At 40.0% G+C, this 13,432-nt stretch overlaps 2 protein-coding genes across 4 annotated transcripts in view; both read left to right on the top strand.

The window, feature by feature from the left end:
• The window catches only part of LOC112302700 (olfactory receptor 4C11), a 137,851-nt gene that overhangs the window by 4,253 nt on the left and 120,166 nt on the right, over positions 1–13,432 (top strand). The window lies entirely within an intron of this gene.
• On the top strand, positions 8,959–13,341 carry LOC128780849 (olfactory receptor 4C11). 3 transcript variants are annotated; one of them, XM_053923888.1, is made up of 4 exons: positions 8,959–9,374; positions 9,475–9,623; positions 10,930–11,023; positions 12,365–13,341. In XM_053923888.1, exon 4 carries the CDS (start codon positions 12,406–12,408, stop codon positions 13,318–13,320), a length of 915 nt encoding a protein of 304 aa, XP_053779863.1. In that variant the 5' UTR covers positions 8,959–9,374; positions 9,475–9,623; positions 10,930–11,023; positions 12,365–12,405; the 3' UTR covers positions 13,321–13,341. The 3 variants fall into 3 exon arrangements, with proteins under 3 accessions (XP_053779863.1, XP_053779862.1, XP_053779864.1); XM_053923887.1 differs by having other exon boundaries at positions 9,475–10,838; XM_053923889.1 differs by lacking the exon at positions 10,930–11,023.

Raw genomic sequence — 13,432 nt, 5'->3', positions numbered from 1 at the left:
CAACTCCAATAAAAGGTAGAAACATCAGTGAAAACCTGGACTGTCTCTGGAAAACCTCACAAATTAATTCTGTGTGTGGTACGGGAGGGAGGAGTGTGATATTTGGACAAGACAGCACTGTCAGAGAGTCAGTTGCTCTTTGGGGTCTTTCCACTGGTCCTCACAAAGGAGAGGAAGAGGCAGTAGAGAGTCTGGCAGTAGAAATAAGGGATGTTCAGGAAAGAAGGGGGGACAGAGAAGAATGCATGATGAAGAGAGAGAAAGGGAGAAAGGAAAGTGGAAATCTTGTCCAATTGGGAGAGAAGGAGCTTTATCTGTCTTAGTTGTTGATCATTACTTTTGTGTGTATGAACATTTGCAGGAAAATAACGAATATTATTTAATAAGGAATATTCTTAAATAAGGATATTGTTATCTGTTCTCTATTTTCCTTGACTCTTATGTTTATTTGGGTAAAAGGAGCGGTTTGTTGTTGTTTGCTTCTATAGTATCTCAAAACTCAAAATTCAGATTTTTAGAGAAGAATGTGGTATTAAAAGTGAGGTCTAGTACTTCTCAAATTTGTTTTTTTAGTTTTATAGGAGAGTATTATAAAGTGTGTTTTTTCATATGGAAGACAACCTAATCCATGTGTATAATTCACAACCCCCAGCAACTCCACTTCATTTTTATAATCTCATAATTAAGTAGTGTCATGCCATTTCAGTACCTGAGTTTATAATTACCATCAAATTTGCACCAGAAAGTATTCCTCCAGTCATATGGGCTAATGATAAAGGAGCACAGTAAACTCATAAGTATGTGAAGCATGTCCACCAACTGAAGACAAAATGTTATGTTGCACCAAAGATTCCCAATAGTTCTGGCTTAGGCAAGTGGGGGCAGAATAAATATGTGAGTCCCAAATGGGACATTTGTCAGAGCTCTCCATACCGTATTCACAGGTAGCTATTTGGATTCATACTCTTTCAAATGAGCACTTTTCCTAATTTCTTACAGTTCTGTCTTGAGAGCATTTGAATGTGGCCTTATGAATATTATACTTCAGTAAAATTGATTCTCAAGTAACCAAGACACTCAAAATAAAACCTCAATTCTTCTCTCTTGTTAAAATGCCTTCAAATTTATTATAGTCTGACAAAATGTTTATTTGTGACTAAATGAAAACTCAGAAAGCTTCAGGAATTTCCTTCTCATTATTAGACAATAGAGAGCCCAGATCTCCTTATATTTTAGATAAGGGCTCAATTAGAGAAGGTGGGAGAAACATAATGGAGTAAATAGACTGCAATCACAGGATGAGGCACAGCTTGGTTAAAAATTGACACAACACATTAATAGTTTCTGAGGACAAGCAAATCTACAAAATGCTCTAGGATGAGGTGAAACTTGGAGCTGTGACTAGTTTGCTATTTGACTCAAGCAAACCTTGTGGGAAGATCCCATTAAAGCCAAAATAATAAAAGAGTTGGAGTGCTACAGAAATGACCATGAACCAGGGTGATCTAGCCTGGGCAAGGATGAGGTTGTGTGGCTGTTTCTCTACTTGATTTTGAAATTGTCAAAGGATAGAATGAATGGGAAGAAGGACAGCAAAAAATACTACAGGCAATAATGGCCAATTTCCCCCTAAATTAATTGATTAATTACAAATTTTATGTATTTATTTTTAGAGGGGAGAGGTGGGAGAAAGACAGGGAGAGGAACATCAATGTGTGGTTGCCTGTCACGTGGCTCCCCCTGGGTAACTGTCACACAACCCAGACATGTTCCCTGACTGGGAATCGAACCAGTGACTCTTTGGTTGAAAGCCTACACTCAATCCACTGAGCTATATCAGCTAGGGCAAGTTTCCCCCAAGTTTAATAAAAGCTGTAAATGCATAAACCCAAGAATCTAACAAACACCAAGCATAAAAATCATGGAGGAAATTACAGTAAAAGATAAATTATAATAAATTGGTGAAAAGCAGCAGCAAAGAAACATGTTAAAAGGAGCTAAAGAGACAAGGCACTGTGCACAGAGAAATAAAGATGAAAATAGCAGCAGAATTCTCACCAGAAACAGTGTAAACTAGGAGACAGTAGAGTGACATCTTTAAAATACTCGAGTTTACATCCAGACAGCTGGTTGGTTTTGTCACTTTTGACACCTGGGATGGAAGCAGAAGTGCCCAAATAACAAAAAAGGCTTTGCTTCTGTTACAGGAACCCATAGACCCCGTGGCCAGAGTATGCCAATGACAATGCCAAAATGACTGAGAGCAAACTCATGATGACTTCAAATCCAGCCAAAGTCCACTCCAACCTGACAGCACATTTCATTATGGATTCCTGTGACCTGAGGGGGAGCTTTAATCCCCTGTTTCCAGAGGTTATCTACAACCTGATTGCCAAGTCATCCAAGATGAATTAACTTTCAATATCCCACTGATATGACAGTGACCTCTCTACACACTCAGGTCTGCTAGCACCTTTCTCTGATGTCACTCAGCAAGAATAGAAATCTTGGCAGTTGTTAGTTCAATCTTACCCCAGTAGCTGGGAATACCAGGTTCTTTCTGCTCTAGCATGCTCTGCTGGGAAGTAATCAAAAGGAGAATTTTGACAATCTTTCTGGGTAACAGAAGGGGTACCTAGAGTATCCAGCATACCCAGGTGGTTCCAGGAAGAGCTTATTTTCCTTCTCTGCAAAGACTGAATTGTTTAACGTGGTCCAGTGTCCTGCACTTCACTCTGTTTTCTCTTTCCACCTTTCCTGCCCTTTGTAGAAACTTTCTTCAATGTCCCACTGGAAGAAGTCACCAAAACCCCTTCCAATGTTCATTATTTTCTACAACTGTCCAAACCAAACAAGAAGTGAAAATATTAAAATTTTAAAACATACTTTAAGACAAATACCATATGATCTCACCTTGAAGTGGAACCTAATCAACAAAACAAATAAGCAAGCAAAATATAACCAGAGACATTGAAATTCAGAGCAAGCAGGCAGTAACCAGAGGGCAATAATGGGGGAAAAGGGGAAGGGTTTTCAGGAACAACTCTAACGGACAGATGGACACAACCAAAGGGGGTGTTGGAATCATGGGAGTGAAGTGGGGATGACTTGGGTGAGGGGAAGAGTTGGGGGGAAAATGCAGACAACTGTACTTGAAGAAGAATAAAATGAAAAAATGGAAAAAATAAAATAAAAAGACCAATATCAGAAAATGGATTATATGTGTATGTGCATTCACACCCACAATTGCTATTACAGAACTGTGTAAGCCTTATTCATATAATTAATTAGTTTGAGGCAAGCAAAAGAGATAGCATTCCATTCTTTATGAACAATGTGTGTTAGGTTAAAAAAGTGAATGAAGAAAAAGTGGTGCAGTTTCATTTTTCTTTGTAACCTTATTTGTGCTTGTTCCTGAGGTGATTTGCTATCATTTGCAGCTGAGCTGTGGCTGTTGTGTCTGTGTCCACATTTTGGAAAAGAAGTTAGTGTTACAATGATTGATATAAGAATGTCCATCTGCTTCATGTTTCATATGCAAAAGGAAAGCAAAGTGGAAATAATAAAATAAATAAGGAGACAGTTTCTCTAAGTCATGACTAAATTGTTTACCAACATTTGGGGGTAGATGTTCATATATTAGCAATGAATCTGAATGCCAGGACTTATTTGTAAAAAGAAACGTTATGCTGATTGGACGTGGCAGTAACCTATGCTGTCATATCCCTGATGGGCAGAAATGTCAGAAATGACCCTGAAAAGGCATCAAACTCTTAAGGCTCTGAAATGCTGACGTTTAGGCTGATAAATCATTTGGGTTGATAAACCATTTGGGCTGAATATCAAGGATGAAGCTGACCTTCACAGAATTTTTATAAAAAATCTTCTCCAAGATATTCATATTTGAGAAACTGTTGCTGACACACTAAAAGGGTGACATTAGATGCCATGTACATAAACAAAGGTGCTGTGCCAGCGCTCTGAATGACAAGAAGGTAAGGAGAGGGATCTCAGGAAGATATTTTGCATAAAGGCAGAGAGTTGGCATGAACTCAGTGACGGGGAGAAAGGAAAGAGGCCTCAGACATAGTTCATTCCAGGACAGGGCACTGGATCAGGAGAAGACATTCAAGAATTGTGTCTGCTGGTAGGAGCCATTTTCAGTAGCTCATAGCAAGATTCATCACCAAAGCTTCCTTCCCCCAAATCATGGGTTTCTAGAAGGTATCACAGGAGAGTTGATAAAAAAGTGCCTGTTAGTGTGGAAGTAGTTTTGGCACCAAGCGTTCTAAATAATTAAAGCATTGCATCAGCCTTGGAGACCATGAGTCCATGCTGGAAGGAGATAGTGACCACAGTTGGCCATGTACAACAGGGAATATACTTTTCCTTCCCTGCCTTGTGAGCCAGAGGCAGGGCTGGAGTCCAAGGCGTGTGTAACTAAGGCTGATCTAAACAATAGATCTCCATCATTTCCTCAATATAGCTCATGACCCCAAGGAGTTACACCTCAGAGAAACACCTGACATATGTATGTAAAAGTCTCCACATCAGCTAATAAGTCACATTGGATTTTTTAAAAATTGAAGGCTTAATTTTTAGAGCACTTTTATGCTTAATAGCAACATTGAGTGCAAGGTACCCAGAATGCCATACACTTGTGTATACATATACATGTGCAGAGCCTCCGCCCATTATCAGTGTCCCCTACCAGAGCGGTACATTTGTTTCCCTTGGTGAAGCTACATTGGCATGTGGTAATCACCCAAGTCCATACTTCACCTTAGGGTTCTCTCTTGGTGTTGTACATTCTGTGAGTTTGAACAAATGTATAGTGACCTGAATCCATCTTCATGGTACTCTACAGAGTAGTTTCACTGCCCTAATCCTCCTCTGTGCTCACCTATTCCTCACTCACCCTGTCCTGCCCATCTTCATATTGAATTATTAAATTACAAAAAACATTGAGGTAAGTCTATCTTGAATTAGGACATCTTTTTGAGCTCTTCACTTTTAAGGAATTTCTTGTAGGTAAGAGCACATGCAGAGTCAAGATTCTGGAGGTTCATCTATTTATAGAGCTCTGCAACAAATCAGTAAGAGAGTAGAATGATCCATCTCATGATCCATCAATACATCTCATTATTTTCAAACAGCAGATCTTGTTTACTTGGATAGGCTTTTGAGCCCAGGCTAAATTCTGGGGAACACAGAACCTTATGATATCACGCAATACTCTAAGGTCCTTTATTGTCATGCCTCTCTGAACATCTGCAAGTCACCTTTAATTAATATAAGTATGTAGACTTAGATGGAAACATTTTTATAAATGTTTCTCATTACTAGGAGCATAATCATATAACTCAGATGTAAATTTCTAGATCACATAATTTAATAATATTTAATCCATAAGGGAAAGTCTTTCTGCTTCAAAGACTGTCTTCCCTTCACAGGACACCAGCCTACTTTAGTGTTCAATTTTTCTTTCTCCAAATATGATACAGAGAATTTGGGTAAGAATTGAACCTCAGGTTTCAGGCACCACACTGCCTTCCTTGCACTGTAGTTGCAAATAAATGATAAGAACTAGAAAAGCTTTTGTCTCCTCATGCTGGAGGGTTGTTTTAGGGCCCTGGATGGGAGCCAAGGAGTTTTTTGCTGATCCACTTCTTGTTCTACCAAAGACACTGCTATTTCTTCTTCCTGGCTTTTCTTTATCACCTTCAATCATCCTTTGTATTGGGCTCCTATGGCCTGATGTCTTCGGTCATCCCGAGTCACCTAATACCTCCAAATCCTTGTTTTCATTTCATTAGTGAGGATGAGGAGGGTTCACTACTCTTCTGTAGGGTTAATGAATAAACCCAAGTAAGTTCACTAGAACGTGTGGGATATTTCTGATTAGGGAAGGAAGGGGAAAACTAGGAAATGCCATTCTCCAGGATGCTAGTATTGTATGTCATTACGAATTAAAATTTTCCCTTGGCTATGCAGAAAGGAATTTTACCCCCTGTATTTCATGGAGGGCTGCTTTTAAAAAGGGATAAAAACACTTGGCACCAATTTAGAGTGTTCTCACAGGTAAGTGACAGATTTACCTCTTTGAACTCAGAAATGTATGATTACAAAATAATCCAACATGATTAAGAATATATATTTCTATATGTGTTATACTGCACCTACTTTCTCTGAGAAAGGAACAGAAAATTAATGTTTTTAGAAGTTTACTGTTAATGTAGTAAATAGGTAGAATGAAATTCAGCTTTGGAATGGAACAATTTTTGAATTCAACAAATATTTTATGAGCATCAGGTATGTGATAAGCCATCATCGTGTAGCGAGAGAAAAATGAATTCCATGTCCTAAAGTTTCTGGAGGTGTCAGAGTGCAGAAAAGTTCTCAAATGCTTTTCATGTACGATAACTGAGCAAGATGTGTCCTCATTATGGGTATAAAGGTTAGAAGAGAGTATATCTAGTTAGAAGTTGAAGAAACTGTTCATAGAGGAGTGACAGCTTTAAGTGGAATGTTGTATAGCACAGTTTCAAATTATTACGCTTTGCATGTTGGTAGATGATATCGTAAGAGCAGAATTTGCAGCTGATACACATCTGAGCGGAAGTTGAAAGGCTGACTGACTAACAACTTCTCATGAAAAGTTTAGAGAAACCATGATGTTGTTAAGGCAAAAACTACATTGAAGGGGAAGGTAATGCGTCATGTCCATCGGAAGGAGTTGTTATGATTCTGTAATTTGGGCTTTTGAGGGATAAAGAATTGTGGTACAATCTATTAACTTTCCCACTGAGAGTGGTAAATTTTGCATAGACATGAAATGAGTATAGGGAAGTTCCCAAAGGTTGAAGTGCAGTGGAGCTGAGTCAGGGAGGGTTGGGAAGTTTAAGAGGAAAGTGCTGATTCTCACTGAGGCCTGCTCAACCAGACTGACTTTTAGGAGGGAAGATATGCCTCCCACTCTGTATTCCACCCTCATCTATTCTCTCCCCTATTCTCCACTGTCTGCTTTCCTTTCAGCTCATCCCTGTTACCTTCCAACCCAACATGTCGTCTGTTCATTATAGTTCTGTGAAATCCAGCTCTTCTAATGTTGGCCAAACTTGCTGGGGAAGTGGGCGCACTATTTTACTGGTGTGGTTTCATCTCTGATCACTGTCATCCACTTTTGGGACAAATTGCTTTGAGAACTTGATGACAAAAGGTGTTAATGCCCCTCTGGGAAAGGAGAATGTGGTCATCCACAAAGACATGCACTAAAACCTGCATCAGGATTAGAGGACGAGAACCCTGTAAAAGCTCTCCTTGCATTCTTTAAAGGCCAAGTGTTCATGTAGAAAGTGTCAAATGGCTGAGGTGATCATTTCTCTGGGTGTCTGAGTCCTCCAGTCTTCCATGGCCATAAAGAGGGGAACACCTGTTCCGGCTTGTCTAGCTGATTGGCTCATTTAAAATTGATCTGAGAATTTTTTTCTGGATTTATAAATCTGGATCATGTTTATCTGTTTACCATACATAACAGATAGAAGGTCACCATAGATTAATGATATGAATGTGTTCAGTAATCAGAATAGCACTAAAATATCAGATAAATGTGATATTGTAAGAGGTACTAGAGAAAGTCCAATTTAAAATCACTTGAAGTACCTACAGTGTACAAGACATTGAGTTTGGAACTAAGGAGAATAAAATCCTGAGAATATGTGGTTTCCAAAGTTGTTTTTTAAAAAAATATTTTATTGTTGTTCAATTGTAGTTCTTAGCAATGATATAAAAATATTATATCTAGAATAAGTATAGCAGGTGCTCAAATAACACTGTTTCTCTTTGAACACTTAAAAAAAAATAAACATTTTTTTTTACTGCTGTTCAATTACAGTTGTCTGCATTTTCTCCCCACCCCTCCACCCCACTTCTCCCAATCCCACCTCTCTCCCCTGCCTCCAGTCTCCCAAAGAGACACAAAAAAACGGCACGGTGATTGCCAGAAGGAAAGGAGTTGAGGGGAGTAAGTGAAGGGTAAAGAGGGTCAAATATATGATGTAAGAAGATTTGACTATGGTGGTGGACACACAGTGCAATATGTAGGTGATGTATCATAGAAACGCACTCCTGACACCTGTATAATTTTATTAGCCAATGTCACCTCAATACATTTAATTAAGAAAATAGGAAAAAAGATAGCAACTACCAGCATTATGCTAAATGAAAACATCGGCTAATTAAAAAAAAAGTACAACCAAGTAATAAAGAGCAGAGGCAAAAATATATGAATATGAAGCGAAGAATAGAAAATTCAAGTCTGGTTCCATAGAGCGATGTAGGAAGTTGATGAACTCCATGTGGTGACAGTTATGTGTATGTATCCATTCATCAAAACTCATTTCCTATACATTTCAAAATAGTGTATCTCATTGTGCATAAATGATACTTTCTTTCCTTATTGATTTAGTGACTTCACATTATTTTAGAAATTATAGAAACTTTAGTAGTTTTTATTGTAATTATATTTTATCATTATTATTGTGATTTGTGTAATAATTATTTTATCTAATGGTAACACTTTCTAGAATAGGAAACTGGGAGAAAAAACTTGCCTAAAGTCACAGAAACAAAAGGATAGAGCTCGAATACATGGTATCCCATGTGTCTGAACCTTCACCTGGGCTCTGAGCTTTGTCTGCCATTAGAAAAGATTTGACTTACAAGACAGAGCCTTTGGTAAAGTTCAGAAGTCTATGCCTAAGTATGCCTTAGAAAACATGGTTTTCCCCCAGAGCAGGGTGCTGGGTGGAGCACTTGGTAACTGAAATGGGAGGTGTCCCTTAGGGCAGACTGGGAGGGGAGGAGGGCTCTGACTACAGACCCTGCCTGGTGACAGCCTATTTGGGATAAATTGGCCCCAGGGTTTGCTGTGATCCTGTATTAAATGGGCTAAGAAGCTTGCTGAGCAAAGTGGTCAGGCTTGGGAGGGAAGGGTGGAGTCCTCGTCCCTCCTGAGGCTGGCATTTTTGAACTTTTATGAAATTGCTATAAATATCTGATGGAGAAAAACAGAATTATTTAATTTGGATCTGTGCAGGGCAATGTTTTGGGGTAAGAGAGCTGGCCTTACAGATGTTTCTACCAGAGGATAGTGGGGATTCAGTGGGGATATCTCCTTTTTTCTCTAGAAAGTTCTAAGAACCCTTCTGCTGATATTCCAGACCCTTTTGGTGAGTCTCGTTCACACTTTGTAGGACAGGTTGGCCATCCCCTGAGTATCTCCCCTCTCCATAGATCCTGTACCAGACAGCCAAGCGCATCCCTGTACATTGTGCAGTTTACATGTTGCGAACAAATAAATCAGAGCTACAAGAGTGAGTACTCTCAGCGGTCTTTTTGTTTTGCCTCTTTGTTTAAAAGACAAAGTTATTCAAGCCACACTGAACTGTTTTCTTCTTCTTGCCTCCCACTCAGGACTGGGTTTCCGGAAATTGCCATCATCCAGCTCTGTCTCATGAAAAACGTGAGGTTCCAGGACTATATTCCCCACAGTACTGAGAGATTCTGATGCATCAGCGTCCCCCAGCTGCCACTGGCCTCTGCTGGATGCAGCGCTGTCTCAGGTCTGATTCTTATTGGAAAAGGGGGTACACTGAAGGGATCAGGGGTATAGTATCATACACCTGCAGAGCTTAGGGCCAGGAAAAGGATAAACGTGGATAGTAATAACATACAATCGGTATGTATTGATACTGATGATTGATAAAGTGATTCTATAATACTACGAAGTTGAATGTTCTAATATTAATGATAGCAACCTTGGCTGTACAATGCCCACCCACCATCACTCCAGCTTCCAGCCAAAAATCACATCCTCTTTCTTGGGATGGAGGACTGGACAATAAGGGGCATGGAAGAGACAGAAGTGAAATTGTCTACTGAAATTGTCTACCCTAGGGCTAAGTAATTACGCTTTATAGCTGACATGGTCTGTGCTCACCCAGCACTGTAGGGCTTTCCTTGGCTCAGCCCTTGATTCCTCTTCCTTCTTTTCCCGACATGCACACATTCGCCCTTTGGCTCTGATTCCTGACATCGTTTTCTAACCTCTCTATCCCGTCCTCGTCACTGTTAGTTTCTGAATATACATATAAAGTGCTGATTTCTTTGCCCCATCCCAATGTTTGCATCCATTGGGTAGTCAGGACACGTGTGCTAACAGCAGTGGTTTCTCCTCTACCTGTTTAAGATTTCTGGGTTTGAAGTGGCTCTGCCAGGTGGTTGAAAACTGCCAGGTGGTTGATGCTTTGCAGGAACGGGTGGGGTAGAGTGCTATCGAATTGCCATGGAGCCCCATGGTTTGACTCTGATCCTAGCTCCTTCTCACTACTGTCTGCTAACCTCTGCCTCTCAGCTCAGCCTGAAGTGCACAAAATAAGACAACATGAACTCGCCTTATGGGATAGTGTAAAGTCCAATGAACAAGAGATATGAAAGTAAACATGAGGGAAGGGCTACAACTGAGAATGCATGATTCCACATATACACACACACACTTTAACATTGGAAGGCCATTAGCAAGAAAGTGATTTGACTGGTAAAAGCAGGAAGACTTTGCTGAGGAGATCGCATTTCCACTGGGAACTCTGTATAGAGGTAGCTATGGGGAGGGAGGTTGTATCTGAGAATGTCACCTAGCCACTGTGAGATATGGAAATTTGGAGACCACATGCTCCGGGCAGTGTGAGGCTTGGCTGGCAGACGCAGAAGCAGAAGCACCGAGAAGAACTAGTGGAGAGACAGATGTTGGTGGGAGTTGGAGGATTCTGACAGCCACAGTGAGTATTTCAGCCACTGCATTTGAAAACCATAGCAATGATTCCATTATATTGAGGGTTCTTTATATTTTCAACGCTTTTTCTTTTCCAGGGTGAGGAGGAGGTAAAAGGAAGGAGAGGACAGAAAGAGCAAGAAGAGGGCATATTTGAAATTTTCTCTCTGTTTAGAAATACAGATGGTACAGGCGAGGATTCAGTTAAGGAATTCTAGGATTGGCCGTTTGTAATAGTGATGTTTATGAAATACCCGCCCAGTTGTCTCATATGTATGAGCTAATAATTCACACACTAAATACCCACATAACATCTCACTCAAGGTGTTATTTTCCTCTAAATTGTGCAAGATATTATTTATTATTAGATAGTGTGTGAAAGGAGTTACATTCAGTATGTTGTGAATATAAAATTAACTCTGTTTTAGGACAGTGAAAATATTCTATAGGTTTTTGTAATGATGGCCCCTTGTCATTACACATTTATCCCGACCCATACCATCTATCACCATGATGAGACCTAAGTTAGCTATGTATATTGGGTACTTGTGATAGGTCACTGTAGGTTCATCATTACGGCAGGTACGCCAGTGTGGTGGAGGATGTCCATAGTGGTGTGTGGGGAGTCATGCATGTGTGGAGGCAGAGACTATGTGGATAATCTCTGTAGCTTTCTCTCAGGTTTTCCATGTACTAAAAACCTCTCTGCAATATAAAGTCTTAACAATTATATTGACAACAGATGACCTTATTGGAGCTAGAGGAGAATTTAATTTTGTTGTGCCCCACTGAGAGTGATTGAAAGCAAACACCTGATCCTTCTGTCAGAAAGGAAGTGACATGTCAGAGCCACAGTCCCATCATAATTGGGGTTCCTGCAGGCCAGTCTGTATTTTGTTGGGGATACCTGTATGCATCCCAATGAGTTTCCTAGTGCAAGGAATAGGAAGACAGATGTCTTCAGAGGAACTCTGACATCTTGAAGGAAGTAGGCACTTCATTATAGAGCAGCTCAAAGTCTAGTTGGACCATATTTAGAAACAAATGATGACTAACTTTTGTTGAATTAATCTGAGTGGTAATTTTGTCTTAGGAGCTGGATAAATCTTAATAAAATCTATTCTCATGTTTTATATTCCTTCAAAATTTACATTTCACCAATAACAATATATTCAAACAAACCTCATAACCTGTCCTTCTTGGCTTTTAGCTGGGAAGAAAACTTACCTTTCCAAGATTTTTTCCTGAGCTAGAGAATCTGCCTACAATAGCGGTTTCTTATTCATCTTTTCTCTATTTGCTGATACATTTGCCTTATTCATATTAATAGGCATATACCACGTGCAAAAGCTGTGGTCCAATGCGGTGAGTTATTGAACAACAGATAGATCTGGGTGGGCCTTGGACATCTGCAGGTTGACAAAGATTCATAGGGGATTAAAGACAGTTGGAGGTAACAGGATGGAGCAGAAACAAGAAATTTAGAGTTCAGTCACTGATCTCAAGCTGACTCTTCTTTTCTTCTGTCTGCAGATCAAACCTTGGTCAACTGCATCCTACGTGCAGCCACCAGCATGGCAATGAATAACAGTGTGATTGAATTCATTTTGTTTGGGTTGACACAGGATGAAGGAAAGCAGAAAGCAGTATTTGTGGTCTTCTTGATTCTTTACCTTGGGACACTGTCAGGGAACTTTCTCATTGTAGTGACTATTAAAAGCAGCAAGACCCTTGGGAGTCCCATGTACTTCTTCCTGTTCTATCTGTCCTTTGCTGATGCCTGCTTCTCTACAACGACTGCCCCCAGATTGATTGTGAATGCCCTTTCTCGGAAGAAGACCATTTCCTACAATGAGTGCATGACTCAGGTATTCGCAGTCCACTTCTTTGGGGCCATGGAGATCTTTGTGCTCATCCTCATGGCCTTTGATCGCTACGTTGCCATATGTAAGCCCTTGCAATACCCAATCATCATGAGCCAGCGAGTCTGTGGCGTGTTGGTGAGTGTGGCCTGGGTGGGATCTTGTATCCACTCTTTAGCACAGATTTTCCTGGCTTTGCAATTGCCTTTCTGTGGCCCCAATGTGATTGACCATTATTTTTGTGACTTGCAGCCGTTGTTGAATCTTGCCTGCGTGGACACATATGTGACAAATTTGCTAGTTGTCTCTAATAGTGGGGTCATTTGTACAGTGAGTTTTATAATCCTGCTTATATCCTATGTTCTCATCTTGTACTCTCTGAGAAACTACAGCAGAGAAGGAAAGCGAAAAGCCCTTTCCACATGCACATCCCACTTTATTGTGGTTGTCATATTTTTTGGCCCATGTATATTCATATACACACGCCCGCCAACCACATTTTCAGTAGACAAGATGGTGGCTGTATTTTATACAATTGGGACACCCTTGCTCAACCCTCTGATCTACACACTGAGGAATGCAGAGGTGAAAAATGCCATGAAAAAGTTATGGTGTAACAAAGTATGACTTCAGTTAATAAATACTATATGTGGACTCCAATGTGTACTTCCTTAATATCTTAGTTGTGTTTTATGGGCTGGGAAAGTAAACTTTTTGGGGGTGGGGAACAAGAAATGTG

Source organism: Desmodus rotundus, chromosome 5 (genome assembly GCF_022682495.2).
Source record: "Desmodus rotundus isolate HL8 chromosome 5, HLdesRot8A.1, whole genome shotgun sequence".
In the NCBI taxonomy this organism is placed as follows: domain Eukaryota; kingdom Metazoa; phylum Chordata; class Mammalia; order Chiroptera; family Phyllostomidae; genus Desmodus; species Desmodus rotundus.
Note: the sequence above shows the minus strand (reverse complement) of the source record. Positions and strands in the feature narration are given on the sequence as shown.